The sequence below is a fragment of the Triticum aestivum genome, chromosome 1D (genome assembly GCF_018294505.1).
Source record: "Triticum aestivum cultivar Chinese Spring chromosome 1D, IWGSC CS RefSeq v2.1, whole genome shotgun sequence".
In the NCBI taxonomy this organism is placed as follows: Eukaryota; Viridiplantae; Streptophyta; class Magnoliopsida; order Poales; family Poaceae; genus Triticum; species Triticum aestivum.
In genome coordinates, this window is record NC_057796.1 from 460727199 (window position 1) to 460747282 (window position 20084).

Sequence of the window (20084 nt, forward strand, 5' to 3'; positions counted from 1 at the left end):
AATAAAAGTAAAAGTTTGCATGAAAAAGTAAAAAGTAAATTTGCCATGACCGATTGAAGTAATTTTGCCATGTATGTTAAAGTAGTGTAAAAAACGCTCTTATATTATGGGACAAAGGGAGTACAAAGTAAATTTGCCATGGTACAAAAATGTAATTTTTGTATGTCTTTATAGGACCCCGAATATACCATGATATAAATTTGCCATGGGTACAAAAAGCAACTTCCTTCCTCTACATGCAAAATCAACACTATTTTCCTTCCTCTACCATGGAGAATAGTTTCCCCCTTTTTTCTTAATAAAATAATGTTTTTTTTTGCAAAATAATATTCTTGACCTAATAAGATGATAGTCTAGACTAGACTAGAGTATAGATGCAGGGATTAGTTGTTTTGAAGACTTGTACGTGTACAATGTTAGGAAGCGTGGAAGTCTATGCATGCATTTCTAGAGGAGGGACTCACGTTTTTGTTTGAACTTTACAATCTTAAGAAACGTGGGAGTTTATGCATGCATTTCTAGATGGAGGGAGTCACGTTTTTTCTACTTGCATATCTCTCTAGATGGTGAAATGACAAGTGTTTTCCCTAGACATGCAGGGGTAAGAAGACGGGCGAGGGAAACGTATAGGATGGCAGGAAGAAAAGAAAGGTTGCCCAGAGAGACGTGTACGAATCCATCCACCAGTGGCAAGCGAAGGTCGTCGGCTGATTTGGACCTCTCGCCCCGGCGGTGCGGTGGAGGATGTGATACGGTCCGGTCCGGTCCGGTCCGATCCGCCAGCGGAGTGGACCATGCATGTGGCCAGGTCAAACGCAAACGGCATCCATCACCGTCACCGACCGAGCGACCGACGGCGAGGACCCAGCCAACCCAGGTCGCACCACCGCACCGTACGACGGTGCGTTGCCTTTGCTTGCACCGCAAACAAAACCGAAGCATCCCAAGGCGAACGTTGCCCGTCGCCCTCGAGATGGCGGGAAAACGAGCGGCATATTGCGGTGCGAACGCGGGAGAGGCCGACCCGGCCGGGGAAAGCGGCGACCTCCATGCCAACTTGGGCTGGATCGATCCGGGAACCGAACAAAATTTCGTCGGGACCGTGCGCAGCGCAGGCACGCGGACCCGACACGACACCAGGGGTGGCACCACCCAAGTGGGCACACTGGCCCGCCCCGAATCAGCAGCGCTGTTCCCACGCCTTGCTCTCGCCGGGCGGGGACATCCGTGCCGTGCCGTGCGTGCGTGCTCTCGCCGGGAACAGGCGAGGCCGGTTCAACAGCTCCGGGCGCCGGGACATGCGACACCGGCCACCGCACGCCCGACCTGGACGGAATGTTCCCGCTTATTTTAACCGCCTGTCTCCGCATAGTACCGGCGGGGTACGACGTTTTGGTCGCAGAAGCTGCCTCCCTGCGGCCCAAGACGCATGACCCGGACGCAATCATTTGTGAGATGGCCCAAGCCCCAGCAAAACAAAACACAACAGACCCAAGTGTTTTTGTTTCTTGTTTAAATTAAGATCCCCGACGTGTGCTGCACTGCTGTCATGTCCATCGTTGCCACGACATTGCCTCCAAAGCAAAATCCCATCCACTGCCGCCTCCCTCCGCCGCTCTCCGGTATATATACACGGGCGGCAGCAGCAGCCGCGGCGATCTGCCCACAGACCCCCATCTCGGCGTCTCCCCAGCAGAAACCCCCCCAAAACCCGTAGAGAAAAACGCCGGGAAAAGCAGGATCGGCCGCGCGGCAAAACAGAAAATCAAACTCCCGCTGCGCGCAAATTCTGTTTCCACCCACGGCCGGAGCGATTAGGGTCCGTAATAAAGTGGTCGGGGCTGAGAGCGGGAGGCGTATTTTGCAAAGGACAAACACAGGGTGATTCCCGGCTAATCAGGATCCCTCGGGGCCCTGGCTGCCGCGTTAGCCACATGACCACCCTCGCTAATCGGGTTATTACCACCACCATCACCACCGCCGCGCGCGGAGGAGGAGCGCTCGCCACTTCCCGCTGCCCCCGCCGCCGCCCATTGCGGATCTGGCGCGCCGCGGCAATGACCTCTTCTTCTTCCTCCTCGTCTTCTTGCTCCTCCTCCTCCTCCCGCGGCGGCGGCGGATCGGGGTGGGAGGAGGGGAGGCCGCGGCTGGTTGTGATCGTCGGCGCCACGGGCACCGGGAAGACCAAGCTGTCCATCGACGCCGCGCGGGCGCTGGGCGGCGAGGTCGTCAACGCCGACAAGATCCAGCTCTACCAAGGCCTCGACGTCACCACCAACAAGGTGCCCCTCGCCGACCGCCGCGGCGTCGCGCACCACCTGCTCGGCGCCGTCCCCCCCGAGGCCGGCGCGCTCCCGCCCTCCTCCTTCCGCTCCCTCGCCGCCGCCAAGGTCGCCTCGATCGCGGCCAGGGGGCTGCTGCCCGTCGTCGCCGGCGGCTCCAACTCCCTCATCCACGCGCTCCTCGCCGACCTCCCCGACGCCGACGACGACGCGCTCCCCGAGGACCCCTTCTCCCTCGACCGCTGCTACCGCCCGGCGCTCCGGTACCCCTGCTGCCTCCTCTGGGTGGACGTGGAGGAGGCGCTCCTCGCCGAGTACCTGGACCGGCGCGTGGACGACATGGTGGGCGCCGGCATGGTGGAGGAGCTCCGGGAGTACTTCGCCGCCACCACCGCCCAGGAGCGCGCCGCGCACGCCCCCGGGCTGGGCAAGGCCATCGGGGTGCCCGAGCTGGGCGAGTACCTCGCCGGGCGCAGGAGCTTCCGCGCGGCCGTCGACGACATCAAGGCCAACACGAGGCTCCTCGCCACGGCGCAGGTGTCCAAGATCCGGCGCATGGCCGACGCCTGGGGCTGGCCCGTGCGCCGCCTCGACGCCTCCGCCACCATCCGCGCGCGGCTCGCCGGCGCCGGCCCGGCCGCCGAGTCGGCATCCTGGGAGCGCGACGTCCGCGGCCCTGGCCTCGCCGCCATCCGCGCCTTCCTCGCCGACCAGACATCACACGGTCACGGCGATGACGCCACCGCCACCGCCAAGGGCGTGGACGAGCCGTCGGCGCCGCCGCTGCTGATGCGGCTGCCAAGGATGCAACGCTGCGACATGGTGGTGTGAGCCGCTGGTGCTTTTCTGGGTGGGAGAGACGGACCGGACGGAAGGCTTTGGTGGTGGAGGGTTTTGACCGCCGATTTTCAGAGGGTCCCGGCGGCGCCCGCTCTCCGACACCGCCCGGTGGGGCCACGCACACCGAGAATCCGAGATCGCCAAGAGAGAGAGAGATAGGCTAGTGTAAAAAGTGACAGCAGGAGAAGGGGTTGTGTGTAAGTTTAATTACTTACTGATTACTGAACTGAGCCGAAGGGTGAGTGAGTGAATTCTTTTCTTCTTGATTGAGAGAGTTGGAGTATTTGTTTCGTCTGCTTCTTAACCGCACCACTGTATGTATGTATGCAATGTATATGCAGTCGTCATGTCATGTACTGCCACCACTCATCACTACTAATCCACTCCACTCCGTTCAAATTTCGAAACATACTATATGGGACCCACCCTACACTACACACGGGCACAGTCTAGAACCTCCCCTCCCAAAGGCGCAGCACCGGATCCATCCATTACCACCTGCTCCATCACTACTGTACCGGTGACGAAATGCTGTGTGTAGGGGGAGGAAAAAGAGCGTGGCCTGGTGGCAATGCATGCCGTGGTGGACTCTTGACGTGTCCCGTCCAACTCTGGCAGTTGGGATGATTGGCTGGCCATGCTTACTGTGTGACTCCCTGCTGATTAGCGGGGAGGATCGTGCTGTGGCCGTGTGTGTTGGTAGGTGCCACTGCGTACGCACGCGCCCGGTCTTCTTGCTGTTGCCAGCTAGGAAAAACTGACGACTGACTCACGACGTGCCTCTGGAAGCCAGCTCAAGCCGTGTGCAATGCGGCCTCCGGTCCGGTCAAGAACCCCAAAAGCGTGCGGCGATCGACGGCATCCGAGGGTTCCTCTCCTCCTCTTCTTTTCCTACCGTTACACGGCGGAGCACACGTGGCGCGCAGTGCAGGCGACACGGGCACGGCTCGAGTATTTGTACCAACGACTGTGGCCGTGTCAGCTCCGTCCTAGTACGAGCGACAGAGTGATTGTGTTGTGTCGTTTCTATGTGCTGTACGCGGGCGTACTCTAGCCCAGTTCCGTACGGTGCGGAGCTATTTCATGCAATGGCACAGTACTGTCAGCAAAGGCGTGGGCCACGGCGTGCTTGTCATTTTTCGGCTAAAGAAGAAGTATCAACGATCAACTGTCAGGCCTGGCCCAAGGAATCTCACCTACTGTGAGGCGATTGGGCCACATGAACCGGCCCATTGTGGTCCCTGGGGAGCAGCTTTAACAAGTTTCTGTAACCAATTCCAATTAGCTTCCACACGGTTTTATTTTCAATTTTTCCATGCTGGTTTTCATCGGTTTTTGGTTTTCTGTGCTTCTTTATTTATGTTTTTACTTTTCATTTTTACCTTTTTTTTGAATATTTACTGTGAGGCAAAGCCTCACAGCCCTTTATTAAAAAAAGATCCACTGTACAAGTATAACAAACTATACAAGGAAGGAAAACAAAAGGGGAAAGAGTCTACCTATTAGCTAACTAACTGTACTTACTATACAACAAAGAATCAATCCAAGCCAAAAGTTTCGGCTTGTTACAATCCTTCACCCTGTGAGCAAGCAAGGAAATGTCATGGATGAAATTACACTTCCAAGCGCTGAAAGTAGCTCTCTCAGCTCTGAAAATTCTGCCATTTCACCGGATCCAAATATTCCAGGCTGCTGTGAGTATGACTTCAACGAAGAAAGGGTGTGTGAAGTTAGACCTGGCGTGCAGGAGACATTGCAGGATATCTGAACCTCCAGACCAATCAATACCCAAATAGTTCCAGATTCTACAGCTGAAGGTGCAGTGAAAAAATAGATGTATCCTATTCTCATACGCCAACTCACTGCAGATGAGGCAAAGATTATCATCCTGATTCGAACGCCAGTGTCTCCTAACCAGCATATCCTTGGTGTTAAGTTAAGCATATATATTTCATATAGATCTGGAACATGTTTTTGATACATGTTGTAAAATTTTCAAATGGATGTTCTGAACATTTTCTTGATACAAGTTAAGCATTTTACAAATACATGTTCAACATTTTTTTGAATGATACAACACATTTTTTGTAATTTTCTTAATACTTTTAAAATGTCACGAACATATTTTTGAAACGAATGAACATTTTTTAAATGTTACGATTACTTCCTACATTTTATAAAAAAATTCTTCTAAATGTTACAGTTTTCTAAATGTCATCAACATTTTCTAATGGTACTTTTTTTAAATGCGACTATTAATGAAATCGATAGTTTAATGTCAAGTGCGTTGCGTTTTGAAGTTTTGAGGATGAACCGTTGTGGAGCCAAAGCGTAAACTCAGTTTCACTTGGCCTTGCATCCGGTTTCATTGATCTGTATTTAGAATGTTATTTTCTTTTTGAAGGGCCATTGGTCAAGCTTTATTAGCGAGAAGGGAAAAGTACAGTCAGGATAGCAGTTTAGGCCGCTAATAAAGTTTGACCAATGGCCCTTTGGAAAAAATGGTCATATGACGAGCTATAGCTGACATTACACACATATACTGTACACTTTATTTACATTCTTTAGAACAAACCACATGACATGTAGCGGCAAATATTACACCAGTACACCACACAAAACAGAAGAACTAAAAAGCTAGCCAGCCACTCAGGCTCCTTCCTCTGCCTTCCACATAACACAAGGCCCCTTCCTCTGATAATCCAATGGCCGGGCCTTGCTCATCATCCGCCCGATCATCGCCATCGCCTTGATGCTCGGGAAATGGCCTCCAAGTTCCCTGGCCGCGACGTCAGGCTCCGCTGCTGCTCTCGTTCCCTGCCCTTGTTCTCCGTGCGGAACAGGGGCGACGCCACCCCGGCACAACCTTCCTATCCAGCAGCGAACACACCTTGCCTCAACATGGTCGGCGATGTCGGTGCCGGACATTCCACCTGCTCCTCCAACCGGAAGATAGTCTCCGGTTCTGGGCCTCTTGGAACGGTGGACATGAGGGTCCGCGGTGTCATGGAGCAGGCGCTTGAGCCATTTCTCGCTTGGATCGGCACCCGCCGACGACCGAACCGTGTCACTGGGGACTTGATTTCTTGTGCTGCTTTGGAACAGCGGGGGGTCCAAGTCCATGATTTCTGTTTCCGGCATCGAGTGATTGACACTGACATTACGAAATATGTTTTCTTTGTTGTATCTTGGCGATCCTTCTATGGACAGAGTTGCCAGCTGCTCATTTGCTCTTTCTGCGCAGCCATTGTCCTGTAGTACATTTGTTCATAATGCGAATATCAGTATCAATAAAAGGTAACCCTTCCAGTGTGAACTAATTGATACAGGTCCAAAACTACAGAGAAGTACGCCGCTTTTAAGGAACTGCCATATTGAATCGTATGAAGTAATACGTAAGCAAGCATACAAGGTGCAAGATGAGACGGTCCAAGCAAGTAGAATTATACTCCAGGCAGAAAGTTGTGATATATAACCAAAGTGCTAATTCTGAGAAGCAAAGTTGAGGATGCAGAAAAATTGCATGCAAGATAAAAGTCTTATGAGTTTTCATCATATAATAAATAACAGTATAACAACAGGCCCTAGCAAAAACAGCTCAGCGTGTTTCATTTTTATGCCCAAGACAGGCCATTAGTGTGATATGCAAGTGCAGCACTGATACCTTTTGCATCAACGATGAAGCGGTGCCTGCAAAATACCAGAACAAAAAAGTGAGCGATACTATTTGACTGATACTTCAGTTTTCAATATTACCAAAAAACACATTATGACAGCAAAAATGACTAAAAATGAGTTTGAGCTATCACTGTGTACCAAAGAAATACTCTTAGTTAATACTATTATAGTATTACATTATATGAGGATAATCCCTCACCTGCTGAGGATTTTGACACATGTTGTGAATCTCCACGCATCGTTTTAGCTTTAGGTGAGAATTGGTTCTGGGCTCCAAATAAAGGACTGCAAGAAGACAGCGAATCTATCGGGTACGTACTCTGTGATTTGGAAGGGATTGTCAGCATTTCAAATAAACAGGGACCGTTTTGTTCAACAGAATCTGTAAATCTGTCGACCGGTTGTCTTTCACGGGTCACCGCGCCACCCTTACTATTCATTGCCAGTATGCTTGCAGCTGGATCAGGGAACATGCAGGAGTCCGTTACATTCGCTGCATATTCCATTCTGTGGGTATTCAGATCATGGTGCTTATCAGATATCGAATGACTTGCAACATAAAAGTCCTCATCATCCTGCTTGCTCTTCATAAAGTAATTGATTGGTATGGTCTCGTATTCTTTACCAAGTGCTGGCGCGGAAAGCATGACTCCTGCAGCAACTTCATGTTTTCTGAGTCTAGTAGGTGTTCTTGACTTGTGATTCTGAGGCGCACCTCCAACTGTTTGGCCCTTGTCACTGTTTTCTGAAAGATTGAACTGCTTTTCGCCACATCTGCCGAGTGGCTCCTGATTTGGGTTTGCAAAATAGTGACCTGTACCCTGCTCATCCATTCCACAATCTGATGATGAGTTACTGTCTACTTTTAGTTTCTTCCCTGAATGATCAGAAACGAGACAGGTAGGGTCTTCTAGGAGATATTTGATGCCCCGTGAAGGTTTGCAATGATCCATGACCATGTCAGTCATTCGAGATGGAGCCACGTTTAGCTTCGGAATTTGTTGTGGCACAAAGAGATCATCGAACACAGTACCGGTCGCATACTTCCGCTTTGGTCTGAGTATAGTTTCAACTTTCTTATTGAATGACAACATAGGAATCTGGTTCCAATGTGAATCATCAGGGTTCTCTTCTGAGCTCACAAGTTTCTGAAAATCCAATGGTAGGTCTGAAAGCCTGCAAACGGAAAGTGTTTCTGATACTACCCTCTTGGCATAGAAATTTTCATCTTTCTGCATCTGGATCTTACAGCTTTGAAAATGCCCATCTCGCCATTCAGTTTTGGTTTGTTCAGCTTCTTGCCAAGCATCATGCCCCACATCCCACATGTTAGGGTCTAACCGCAGCACATTCTTCATTGAAATTCCTTCATGGTTTCTTCCCAACATTAGCCTTTCGGCCACAGTGGATTTCCTAAGCTCAAAAGGTGAAGTTTCAGAATCTTTTGTGCAGGTCCTATTGTTGTCATCCTCCAAAGGACTACAGCTCTTGCCATATGGACTGCTGCTTGCTCTGGTCCAGTGTGCCATCCACTTGGTATGTTGCTGGCAAGATGACTCTCCAGGATTTCCTTTGCCCAAAACAACTTGGAAGTCTTCTTTCTCATTGAATCTATTCCTGGCACAGTCTGACATGATTGAGTTACTGGGTCGAGTAGCCTTTCTTCACAAGTTTACAGAATTACAGTACTAGTTGCAAAAGTCTGAAAGAAAAGGTAAATATGAGTTTACACAATGAAACCTGAGTAATTCCTGACAAAAGAATGCAAATCACTAAGAAATAAACATAAAGAAGGGATCATATTACAATTGTAACTATGTTAGTTTCCATATCTGGAAAATAGGGTGTGAGAAACATTCTGACCAGAGTAAGTGTGACAGGAACATCCACAGTTTTGTTGAATACATGTAATGAACCCTTACAAACAGGGAAAGATATCTGAAAAGTTAAGAAAAATGAGTTTCTTCTACAGACGAGGATGATTTGAAGGAATCTTTTTCTCGGGATGCTCCATTAGAATGGCAGCCTGGTGCACGTAGCTCCTGCTTGCGCAGGGTCCGACCACTTCGGTATGCTCCATTAAAACTTAAAAATCTCATAGAAAAACTAAATACAATAGAACTTTTTGCAAATGAACAAAAACATCTAGCAATCAATTTGGTGAACCTTAACTAGGATTAATCCACGATCGCTAGGTATTATATGTGACATAACTGAACTCAGATACGAAAGGGTCCCAAAATATCATAGCAAGTCATGAGAGAGATATATGAGTTTACACATTGAAATCCCAAGTCCTTGCAAAAGAATGATACACACATCGGTAACAAATAAACATAAAGAAGGGGTGAAAGTACAATTGCTATTATGTTAGTTTCGATATCTGAAAAATAGGGTGTAAAAAATATTCTAACCAGAGAAAGTGTGACAAAGACAACAACAGTTTGGTTGAGTACACATAACGAACCCTTCTAAACGGGAAAGATATATGAAAATTTAACGGAATAGCGGACAGGATGATTTGAAGGAACCTATTATTGTTTCCTGATGCTGTATTAAAAGTTTAAAACTTAAAATATCTTCGCAGTCATAAATAAAAAAACTAAAGTTCTAGATTCACTCATTTTGTTCCGTATGTAGTCACCATTTGAAACCTCTAGAAAGACAAATATTTAGGAACGGAGGGAGTATATTTTAGGCTGTTGCCAGTAAAGAAGAGCAACTCAAGCAGAACCCCGTACTACAACCTCAAAAGGGCGATTTAAATTGGACAAGGTACCACTAGCTTACCAAGTGACAGATGAAGTTTCTATATCAAAACATTCCAGGGCAAGAGGAAGTCCAGAAAACCACAGAAGGCAGCCCACCAAGAAGCCATCCATAGAATGTTCCTTGTGATGTGAAGGAGGAATGTTTTCTCTGGTACGTACTAACCTGCTAGATATGATGTTCGTCGACGGGTACTAGTACACTTCCTTGCCAAAGTCCAAAAGGCGGCATGGTTCGGGGAATAGATAGAGCCCAAAAGGGCACGAAAGGAAAGCAAAGCTTGTCCCGGCACTGAACTGATAAATTTGTCCTGATTGTTCATATGCAGAGAACAACAGTATGGGTGGAATGGATGGTGTGGCAGAAACATTTCAGGATCAAGAATTATATGTGAAAGCAATGGATTTTTACTTGGGAAAGGTACTACTGTGGTGAATTGGTGATTGGTGGAGTTGGAATTTCTGTGATGAGGGTTGAAGGACCGTATGTAGATCAGTCAGTCGGCCACTTGGAATGCTGTGGCAACTTCAGAGGAGCAACGTCGGTTTACCTCACGATTTATTACAGCGTGATGTGCGGTGAGTGTGCCTAGGCATGGAAGGGAATTCCGCCATGGTTTCAGATGCGAGCTGCTGAAAGTGAGCGACGACACAAATCTAGCAGATCTAGCAGCCGAACCGGCTTTGAACAGAACAGAGGGTCTTGAGAAAGCAGGGCAGGGCAGAGCAGAGCAGCCTCCCCAGGGCTAGAAATTTTGGGAGCAAGCAGACAGCACTCACCCACGCAATTCGCACGATGGCGACGACGGCGACGAGCCGACGACCAAGGGGCCCGGAGACCGGGCGACGGCGAGCACTCTCCCTCCCTCCTCCTCCTGGGCTCCCACTCCTCGCACGCACGGTGAATGAAGCCCACCCTCGCGGACAGCTGTCCGATTGGGAGAAGAAATGGGCGAGGCGTGGAGGGGGCACCTGGCAGGCTGTGGCTGGCGAGCCGTAGTCAACACGTTCCGGTGGGCAGCACAGTGCACTCGTGCGTGTAGAGGGAGGGAAGATGGATCGAGGGGAGCCCAGGATGAGGATGGATGGCGACTGACGATCGGGCCTTCAGGCTGTTGGCCAATAATCGCGACAATGGCGGCGGCGCCGTCCCTGTACATGGATGGATCTCTCTCTCCTACCCAGCGCTGTTCGTGGTTTCTTCTCCGCGGAGGCCGCACGTGCGTTTCTTATATCTTCAAACAAAACAAAATGACACATCACAAGTCTTTTTTTTTTTGCAAGTTCACATCATTGCAAATAAGCAATTTCAAATTTAGAACTAAAAACCACACCGTTCATATATACTCCTTCTGTATCAAAGTATAAGGCATTTTTTGGCACTATAAAAAACATCATCTTGTATTTGATAGGGAGAGAGTAGATAAGATGAAACTTACACGATAAAATGTCTCACACACGAGATTTAGATAGTTGAACTAGGCTATACTGGGAATGACATTGCTTATCGACATCTTTTACATGGTTTAACTGGCTAACGAAGGCGAGACTCTTTAGACATCGGTCGGCGTTGTGGCAGCGGCGGCGGCGTGGTCCTCGAAGGTGTCGGCTTCACTTTGGCGTGGGCGGAAGGCACGTTGCGCTCCTCCTCCGCTACGTTCGCTTCGGTGGGGTGCGGCGAACACCGCTCCTCCTCCGTTGCTTTCGCTTCGACACTGGCCGCGTCCATGGCCTGTTCTACCTCCACCGCTTTGGCTTTGGCGCGGGAGCCTGCCGCATCGTGCTCCTCCTTCGCTGCTCTGGCTTTGGCACGGGCGGCGGCGTGTTGTTCCTCCGCTGCTTCGGCTTCGGCACGTGTCGCGGCCACGACACGCGCCTCCTCCACTGCTTTGGCTTCAGTGCGGTCGGCGGCCACACCGTGCTCCTTCTTACCTGTTCTGGCTTTGGCAACGGCGATGGCTTCGGCGCGCGCCTCCTCCACTGCTTTGGCTTCAGCGCGGGCGGCGGCCACATCGTGCTCCTTCTTCGCTGTTCTAGCTTTGGCAAGGGCGATGGATTCGGCGTGTGCCGCGGCCACGACGCGCGCCTCCTCCATTGCTTTGGCTTCAGCACGAGCGGTGGCCATAAATCGTTCCTTCCCCGTTGCTTCGGCTTTAGCTCGGATGGCGGCTACGCCGTGCGACCACTCCTGGCAAGCAAAATGAATGGTAGGAATTGTATATACTCCCTCCGTTCCGAATTACTTGTCTTAGATTTGTCTAGATACATCTATCTAGACAAATCTAAGACAAGTAATTCAGAACGGAGGGAGTATTAGGCACTAGCATAGTGATGAGCTACTAGAATGGAATGGAAGATGACTAGAGATTAAGAAAACAAAGATTAATCATATATATATATATATTGGAAAAGAGCAACGATCAACAATATGTATTACCTGCATATCGATGTTTGTCTCCATGCCGTACGGTTTACTTGAGTAAAATAGATGCCATCTCTTTTCAATCCCTTCATCATCTGCATAAGCCTCGACATGCTGGATATGACGGAACTTATCCCACTCGGGGCCACACTTTCCCAAAGCCATGGAAGCGAGCACCTCTGGACTGCAGTCCAGCAACAAATGACTTGGTTGTATAGTCCGTAGGCACATCGGGAGTTGTTTCTCATTGTAGTTAACTATAAGCACGAACCTCCGAAGTGAATTCATCTTACGTAGTAACTCAAGTTTTGGGCAGTGGTTGATCCAAAGCTTTTGCAATTTGGGAAAATTAGACATGCTAGTCAGGTCGGGTAAGTCATACAGGATGAGGTGAATTACAGAAGTGAAGTTCTTTAGCGACTGGAGGCACTGGACGCCACCGATGGTTAATTTTTTCATAACCCTTGCATGGGTGGCAAGACCGGGAGGAATATACCGCAACTTGCAGTTTTTCAGAAAAAATTCCTCCAAAGCGGGCATAGCTTTAACTTCCTCCTCCCATCCCCACTCCTCCCATTCCAGCATTCCACTTAAAATCAGTGTGTGCAGTTTTGGAAAGCCAACCATCGCCTGAGATGAATGATGGTGACGCTGACTTCGGGGTTGCAAGAATTCATCACCAACACGCTTGATTGTTGGAGCGCGATTGACCTGTAAAAACTCCAAAAATGGGAGTCGACACAATCCATCAGGCAGCTGGGTGCAGCAAGATAGATCTGTCATCCATAGAGTCCTCAAGTTCTTAAGTGGTACTTTTGTTGTCCACATCATCCATCCTGGAAGTTGACGCCCAAAATACCCTTTAATGTCAAGATACTCTAAGCAAGGCTGAGGGCATATCACATCAAACACCACCTCAATTTTTTTGTGTTCCTCGTTAGAGACTCGGGCTTTGAGCAACCCATCATCTCCTAGTCTGCTGCTGCATTCTAAGGTAAGTGCAGTCAGATATTGTTTTGCACCTACTCTAGCCTTTGCAATGGACGAGGCCTCTAATACATTCTCTAGACTCTTTAATCCAAGCTCCTTAAGCCGAGAAAGAGGCCCCAACTCTTCCAAACTACACCAATCACCATCCATATATGTTGGAAATCCAAATAGTACCCACAAATTTGTTAGAGCACGGAAACCCCTAGGAATACTGTTTACATGGGTGTCATTAGTTGAAAGATACCTCAATCCTTGTAGCTTAACAATGCTATCAGGAAGTTTTACAATGCCTCCACAACCTTCAAGGTTAATGTGTTGGAGGAATTTCAACTCATGGATGTTCTCTGGCAGTCTTGATATATCTGTGCAACTTCTTAATGACAAATACCTCAAGTGCTTCAGCTGACACACAGATTCAAGCAATGCTGTAAAATTTGCGGATTCTATAAATAGAGTTCGTAGGCTTGAGAAGGGAACCAAGGAATCACCGGGCTGCATTTTGAAGTTCCCAGATAACATTAGCAGTCTCAATAATTTATTCCCTGTTAAATCTCTCCATTCAAATTCATCTGATTCAACTCCTTTGGTTTCTATGGACAACCTAAGAAAACTATGTGATCCAAGTTTGTCTTTAGCAGTAGCTCCACTCTGAGCTACCAACGCTTCATCTCTAGCGACAAAGTGAGCAAATGAGCGAATGACATCATGCATATTTCCAATAAGCTGGCCAGGATAGTTTGTATCTGGCTCAATAAGATTCCTTAATATGAGCTCATTGTAGTACCTTTTTCCTTCAAGTTCTAGAATACCCGAGCCTCCATTAACCAACCCTTCACCAATCCACATGGACACTACTTCATTGACACTTAGTATTGTCTTTTTAGGTTTAAGGGAGAAGTGCAGAAAGCATTCTTGTAAGCAAGGGGACAAATCATCATAGCTAAGATGTATTGCATAGTTTAGCTCCTCTGGAATTCGAGATACTGACCATATATCATCATTCAAGATGTCTTCCCAATCACGTCGTGTTTTCTCCTTCTTGCATAGGAGCCCCCCCATAACTTTTATAGCAAGTGGTAAACCATCACATTTTGCTATAATTTGCAACCCAATATCTTTTAGCATGTCAAGCTCGGGTTCATCTTTTCCTGATGTGAGTACCTGCAAGCAGTTATAACACATAAAGTTAACGAGGGTACATGATATGTTGGCAATGGCTAGGTGTGTGCTCTTTTTTTATTTACTACAAGCAGTGCACTAGATCACCAAGAAAATAAGCTAATAGATAAAAAAAGGCATGCGCTATGATAAATTAGATTGCCACACATACGTGTGGAATCAACTTCATATTGATTTTCTAAAGATTACATTATGCATATGAAGGCGTACCAAAATATTTTTCGTTGTATTTTTATTCCTTTTCATTTATCATCTTGGTGAACTCGTTTTACAATTTTTTTAAGGCAAAAGCAATAAAACTATGCGGACTTTAATGCTCGGCGGTGATCACGAGCATGAAGTCAATAAAAGAAAACATGTTGGGTATAGAGATATTACATGGAGATTGATGATCTTTGGTAGAGGAATACAATTAATTGAGGTGAACAAGATGGGAAGAAATAACAACACCGTTGCACACAAGAAAGCGGAGTTTTCCCAACTTAATGGAGTGGCTGCCATTTGGTGGAACCCTCTACCAGTTAACATAGCAACATGTGCGCACTTAGATTGTAATGAACAATGCTAGATAAATGAATGGATGTTATCCCCTCTCCCCTTCCACACACAGACACACCCCTCCCAAAAAAACATGTGGAATCTTCTGTGTGGTAGTCGTATGCAAGTTCATATATGATCAAATTAACAACGTGGTGATATGTTAGTGTATATAAAATCAAATTAACATCATGACGCTAAAATACGGGTGTTATATCGAGAATGCGTAAGTACTGACCTGCTTCTTGAGCAATGACCATGCATCTATAGGACCTAATTTGTCAACATGGTGGCAATACACAACTTTCATACTCCGGGCAACAGTGTCATGTCTTGTGGTGATGAGGACTCTGCTACCTGGGCCGCCATAGCTAAAGGGAGTCATCAATAGTTTGTCCCATTCGCTGACACCCCACATGTCATCTAGTACAAGAAAGAATTTTTTGTCCTTGATGGCATTCATGAGAGCAACGACAAGTAGGGCCTTGTCTCGAGCCCCACCCACTCCAGGCAAGTCTCCGCCAGCGGCAGTGATGGCCGTACTCAACAATTCAACATCGTTGAAATCTCGTGTGATGCTAAGCCATATCTTCTTAGCGAACTTGCCTTCGATAGCCTCGTCATTGAATACCTTCTTGCAGAGAGTGGTCTTGCCAATCCCGCCTACACCAACAATGGCGACCACCATGAGGTGATCAACCTTGTCAGCTGCCTCCCTTGTAAGCACCTCCACAAGTGCTCTTGTGTCCTCCTCGATCTTCTCGCCAACCGCACCCGACCTCTCCATCAATGAATCCGTTTTGCGATCAGTGGCAAGAGATCGAGTTGCCTTCCGGTCTTGGTAGGCTTCTAACTTGATGAAATTGAAACTGCCACCCCACTTGCAGATGTCATCCAACTTTTGGTTGAGGTTCTTGATGCGGGTGCCGATATCATGGACATGCAGGGGATTTCGGATGCAAAAGAGGAGCGCGTGAAGGCACCCCGTGTCCGTGGATGGACCTTGCTCCATGATCTTGAGCTGGCATAGGTCGATGATGTCGGTGGCCTGGTACATGGCACGCTTCAGTTCCTCCACCCACCCCCGCACACTCTCGTCGGTGATGGTCCTCCTATCGGCATCGGCAAGAACATTCTTGAGATCCCTGAGCTTGGCGCCTAGTTCATTGATCTCACTAGAGACCCCGATCATCATGGCTATGTCTTCGCTTGCCATTTGGGCGAGCATGTTGGTCACGTACGATGCCAAAGCACCCAAAACCACCGCCATGTCGCAGGATTTGCCCGGGCAGCTGCTATACTGAAAATAGTGCATGCAAGTAAAATTACTCCTCTTTATAACAACTTTTTAATTCAACAATCACATTCTAAGAGTTGGTTCATACATCTCACTGTTGAAAACGAACGTGCTGTGGATTCACTCACCAGCGAATAGCTTGCAAATGAAAAATATGGCTTGCAAAGAAGAATGACATTGCTATACGTGAAAACAAAACTGAACCACGAATGAATATCACGTATAGCAACTCGAAATACAACAGAGGGCACCATCTGTTTTACACTAAAAATAGCTAGGAAGCAACAACAAAGCTAGCCTTATCTAGTGAAGCTGAAATTAATTACCTTGAATCGATAGGAGAGTTTGGAGCTCCAGACCAACTACCCGTGGGCTAAACTGCATGTGGAAGCTCCAGATTTAGCTTGATGAACAAATCCAGAAGATGATGCCTTTGTTTTCACAAATGGGCGTCATGGCAGGGTATGTATTCCTTTTTGTTTTTCTGCAGGGCAAGGAAGGGATTCTTGGATTGAACAAGGCAAAAGATGATGTGTTCCTTTTCCTTTTTGGCAGGGCAAGAAAGGAATTAGTTCCTTCCTTCCTTCTTGCGTCTGTAATTTCGTTCTTAATTAGATGATGTGTTTGTTTGGTTCGACATGGTATCAAACTTTTTTGGCTCTGAAGGAAGTGAGTCTGTCCAAGCATCAGATTAACTGGTGCATATTTTCTCCATACTGGCAAGCCTAATTGACATGGCAGATTGATTGAATACAAAACTAGTGATTGGACAATTGTCACCTCTTCATTACATCATGGCTGTTTCCTTCCTGAATCGAGAGAGCAAGAGCTGCCTAAACTTCAAGTGACTGTACTGATGAAAGGCCCCTCTTCTTGCCGGCCAGTGGCAAATCTAGGAATAAAATGGAGTGTAGGCTCAAACAGGCCCCTCTTTTTCCTTCCTTTTCACTTTCTTCCCGAATAATCCGTGGCAGATCGAGCCAGGATTTGAGCCAAGCCGGACAGGGGCGAACATTTGAGGTCTAAATTTTGTAAGGCACAATGCAAGTCTACTCAACCAAACAAATGATTCAATTTTTTTTCCGTCAATACAATTACGAGAGCATGAGAAAACACACCAAAAAAGACCTAGGAAGCACTATAATTTTCTCATGTCTGCCGTGCGACCACGCTTGCATAATGTTGTCATCCCAAAATTCCAAGTGAGGCCTATAATATGTGAAGCAACAACAATTATGAATGAATGAATCTAAAATCTTAACACAAGTGTAATAATATTTGTATCTTCCAGTAAGATAATATTGTACCATTAAATTGTAGTTGATTCAATAACACAAGGTCGTAGAGTACCCGCAAAAAACAAAAAACAAAACCCCACGAGGTTGTCAAGGTAGATTGCATCGGTGATTCTTGAAAGCATGAAACCATAGCATAATCTGCTTGTATTCGATTTTTGCAGATATCTCACGCTCAACATAGTAGACCACCGAGTCAATCATCACCTAGCCTATTTCGAAGATCTCTCTTGAGCTAGTTTATTAAATACGTGAGGGACACAAACTTCACGAATTTTCAACAATATCAAAATTTGACATTGAATTAATTAGTCTACATTATAAATTCTAGTTGTGTCCTAGGCTCTAAAGTTCTAATAATATGGCCATGGAGCAATGAAATCAATGCAGTGTATAAATTTCTAAAAGGAAAGGCCAAAAAGGGGAGCAAAGAAATCTATTCGACATTCTCGTCGGCATCCATCTGGCGACCCGCGATGCATACGCGCGCGGACATGAACGTGCGGCGGCATGGACACAGACATGCGACGGCGTGTGCGGGCATGCGGCGGCGGTATTGCTGTTGCGACTGCTGAAACTAGCGATAGGGATTTTTTTTTTGACATGATTTTCTTTTTCGTGTAGTCGTTCGTACTGGGGTAATGCAGCAAGGCCCCCATATCTGGGCGTTCCAATTGGCCCACTAAGCTACTAAGGTCCAAGTCCCCATATCTGGGCAGCGCTACGTCTCGCGGGTACTCCTATATGGCGCGTGACGTACTCCTATATGGCGCGTGACGCGCTAGGGAACATGCCAGCGCGCACCCCTCCGCTCCCTTGCGCCCCTAGTGGGCCGGCCCATGAGCAGCGCTGAACGCCTCAGTTTTTTTAATTCGTTTTTTTATTAGGGAAACGTTATACATCACCCGGCGGATAATCACGTTTGCGTCCGCCCCCTCGGTTGCTTGCCACGCGTCCCCTGTGGACCGCACCAGCACATTCTTTGCAACAGCCATGGCTCGTACCTTATCCTCATCTCCTCAATCTCCTTCCTGAATTAGCAGTGACAAGCAAGATGGTGGTCTGCACCATGAGTGTGCCCTTGCTCGCCACCGCCACATGCTAGCAGCCATCCTCACCGGCTAGGCAGGCCTTTGCCATCGTCACCGGCCGCCGTGGCGGTGCGCCGTTGTAGCCAGGCCTCGCACCATCGTCGCCGTTGTCACCCGCTTCCACCATGACGGTCAGCCGCGTGCGATGCGCCACCTCGCCGGTGAGGTGAGATTGTCGTCGCTCCTCTCTCACCACCATTCGATGGAAGCAACATGGTAGTTGTTTCTGCAACGCAACCGTTGTTTCAGGAATTGTTTCTGCAACACGGCCGTTGTTTCAGGAATTGTTTCTGCAATCTCCAAATTTTTGCAACATGGTAGTTGTTTCTGCAACGCAACAGTTGTTTCAGGAATTGGTTCTGCAACGCGGCCGTTGTTTCAGGAATTGTTTCTGCAACGCAATCATTGTTTCAAGATTGTTTCTGCAATGCGGCCGTTGTTTCTGCAACTGGTTTGTTGTTTCAGGAATTAGTGTGTCGGGAAGGCGACGAGCCGCGTGCGTGGAGTTAGATCGGACGGCTCGCGCGTGGAGATCCGACGGCTGTCGAGGTAATGGATGTTTACTAGACGTCTACCGGTAGACGCGTAGCGCTCCCCTTTTTATTACTATTCTTGCTTTTCGTTTTTTCTCAAAATAATTCGTAATTTAGAAAAGTTCCACATTTCAACAAAAACGAATTTTATAAAAAAAGTGTTCGTTATTTCAAAATAACAAACATTTTTTAATTTTAATGAAAATTTCTTTATTTCGACGTACAAATTTATATGAGCATTTTTTAAATAGTGATGAACATTTTTTTAATATTTGATGAACAAAGTTTGAATACGATTAAATTTTTATAAACTCGATGAAAAAAATTTGTATTCAAGATTTTTTTTCGAAAAATGGATGAACAAATTTTGAATACTATGAACAAAATTTTAAATCGACGAACAAAATTTTAATTTCGTGAACAATTTTTCAAATTGATGAACAAATTTTGAATTTGGTGAACAATTTTTGAAATCGATAAACAAATTTGAATTTGATGAACAAATTTTGAATTTTGCTGAACATTTTTTTCAATCCAATGAACAAAAAAGGTAATTTATGAACATTTTTTTGAATCAATGAGCATTTTTACACATTGACAAACATTTTTTGAATTTTATACAAAAAAATGTTCATAAATTTTGAACAAATTTTGAATGTGGTATTTTTTTTGAAAACGATGAAGAACAGATTTTTAAAATTGATGAACAAATTTTGAATTAGTTGAACAATTTTTGAAATCAATGAACCAATTTCGAATTTTATGAACATTTTTTGAATTCGATGAACAAATTTTGAATTTTGATGAACATTTTTTCAATCCGATGAATAAAAAGGGAATTTTATGTACATTGTGTGAATCATTGAGCATTTTTACACATTGATGAACATTTTCTGATTTTGCTTCAGAAAAATGTTCACGAATTTGGAAATAAAATAAAAAAGAAAAAGAAAAAGAAAAGGGAAACAGAAAAGAAAAAAGAAAAAGAAAAAGAAAAAGGAGAACTCAAGAAAAAACGAAAAGAAAACGGAACAAGATATGGGCCGGCCCATACGAACGCCCTGAGCTCCAGGGGGGGGGGGGGGGGGGGCGCCAGGTCGCTCGGCCGCGCCCTATGCGACCATGGGCTCTGCCCAAAAAACGTCCGCAGCTCGGACGCTCGCTGCTCGCCC

General features: G+C 46.8%; 3 protein-coding genes across 4 annotated transcripts; 1 reads left to right on the plus strand and 2 right to left on the minus strand.

Annotated features, from left to right (window-relative positions):
* Positions 1-1345: 1345 nt before the first annotated feature.
* On the plus strand, positions 1346-3388 carry LOC123175463 (adenylate isopentenyltransferase). Its single transcript, XM_044590214.1, has one exon. The coding sequence runs from the start codon at positions 1935-1937 to the stop codon at positions 3111-3113; it is 1179 nt and encodes a 392-aa protein (XP_044446149.1). The 5' UTR covers positions 1346-1934; the 3' UTR covers positions 3114-3388.
* Positions 3389-5646: 2258 nt separating this feature from the next.
* On the minus strand, positions 5647-10553 carry LOC123182946 (uncharacterized). Of its 2 annotated transcripts, none has more exons than XM_044595647.1 (4): positions 10349-10553; positions 7000-8502; positions 6787-6812; positions 5647-6374 (listed from the first exon to the last, which is right to left on the minus strand). In XM_044595647.1, the coding sequence occupies exons 2-4, from the start codon at positions 8432-8434 to the stop codon at positions 5772-5774; spliced, it is 2064 nt and encodes a 687-aa protein (XP_044451582.1). In that variant the 5' UTR covers positions 8435-8502; positions 10349-10553; the 3' UTR covers positions 5647-5771. The 2 variants fall into 2 exon arrangements, with proteins under 2 accessions (XP_044451582.1, XP_044451583.1); XM_044595648.1 differs by lacking the exon at positions 10349-10553 and adding an exon at positions 9591-10295.
* Positions 10554-11121: 568 nt separating this feature from the next.
* LOC123175471 (putative disease resistance protein RGA3) lies at positions 11122-16717 on the minus strand. Its single transcript, XM_044590216.1, has 5 exons — positions 16320-16717; positions 14935-15996; positions 12006-14141; positions 11443-11756; positions 11122-11338 (listed from the first exon to the last, which is right to left on the minus strand). Exons 2-5 carry the CDS (start codon positions 15964-15966, stop codon positions 11122-11124), a joined length of 3699 nt encoding a protein of 1232 aa, XP_044446151.1. The 5' UTR covers positions 15967-15996; positions 16320-16717.
* Positions 16718-20084: the final 3367 nt, after the last annotated feature.

What these genes read in the sequence shown, in the direction of transcription:
- LOC123182946 (XM_044595647.1), bottom strand. Translation starts at nt 8,434, where the DNA reads ATGTCAGACTGTGCCAGGAATAGATTCAATGAGAAAGAAGACTTCCAA. An exon ending in TGTGTCAAAATCCTCAGCAG is followed by an intron (nt 6,813 to 6,999) that starts GTGAGGGATTAT and finishes GGTATTTTGCAG; the next exon opens with GCACCGCTTCATCGTTGATG. An exon ending in CTTCATCGTTGATGCAAAAG is followed by an intron (nt 6,375 to 6,786) that starts GTATCAGTGCTG and finishes AATGTACTACAG; the next exon opens with GACAATGGCTGCGCAGAAAG.
- LOC123175471 (XM_044590216.1), bottom strand. Translation starts at nt 15,966, where the DNA reads ATGGCGGTGGTTTTGGGTGCTTTGGCATCGTACGTGACCAACATGCTC. An exon ending in GGTCATTGCTCAAGAAGCAG is followed by an intron (nt 14,142 to 14,934) that starts GTCAGTACTTAC and finishes AACTGCTTGCAG; the next exon opens with GTACTCACATCAGGAAAAGA. An exon ending in GCCAAAGCAGTGGAGGAGGC is followed by an intron (nt 11,339 to 11,442) that starts GCGTGTCGTGGC and finishes ACGATGCGGCAG; the next exon opens with GCTCCCGCGCCAAAGCCAAA.
- LOC123175463 (XM_044590214.1), top strand. Translation starts at nt 1,935, where the DNA reads ATGACCACCCTCGCTAATCGGGTTATTACCACCACCATCACCACCGCC.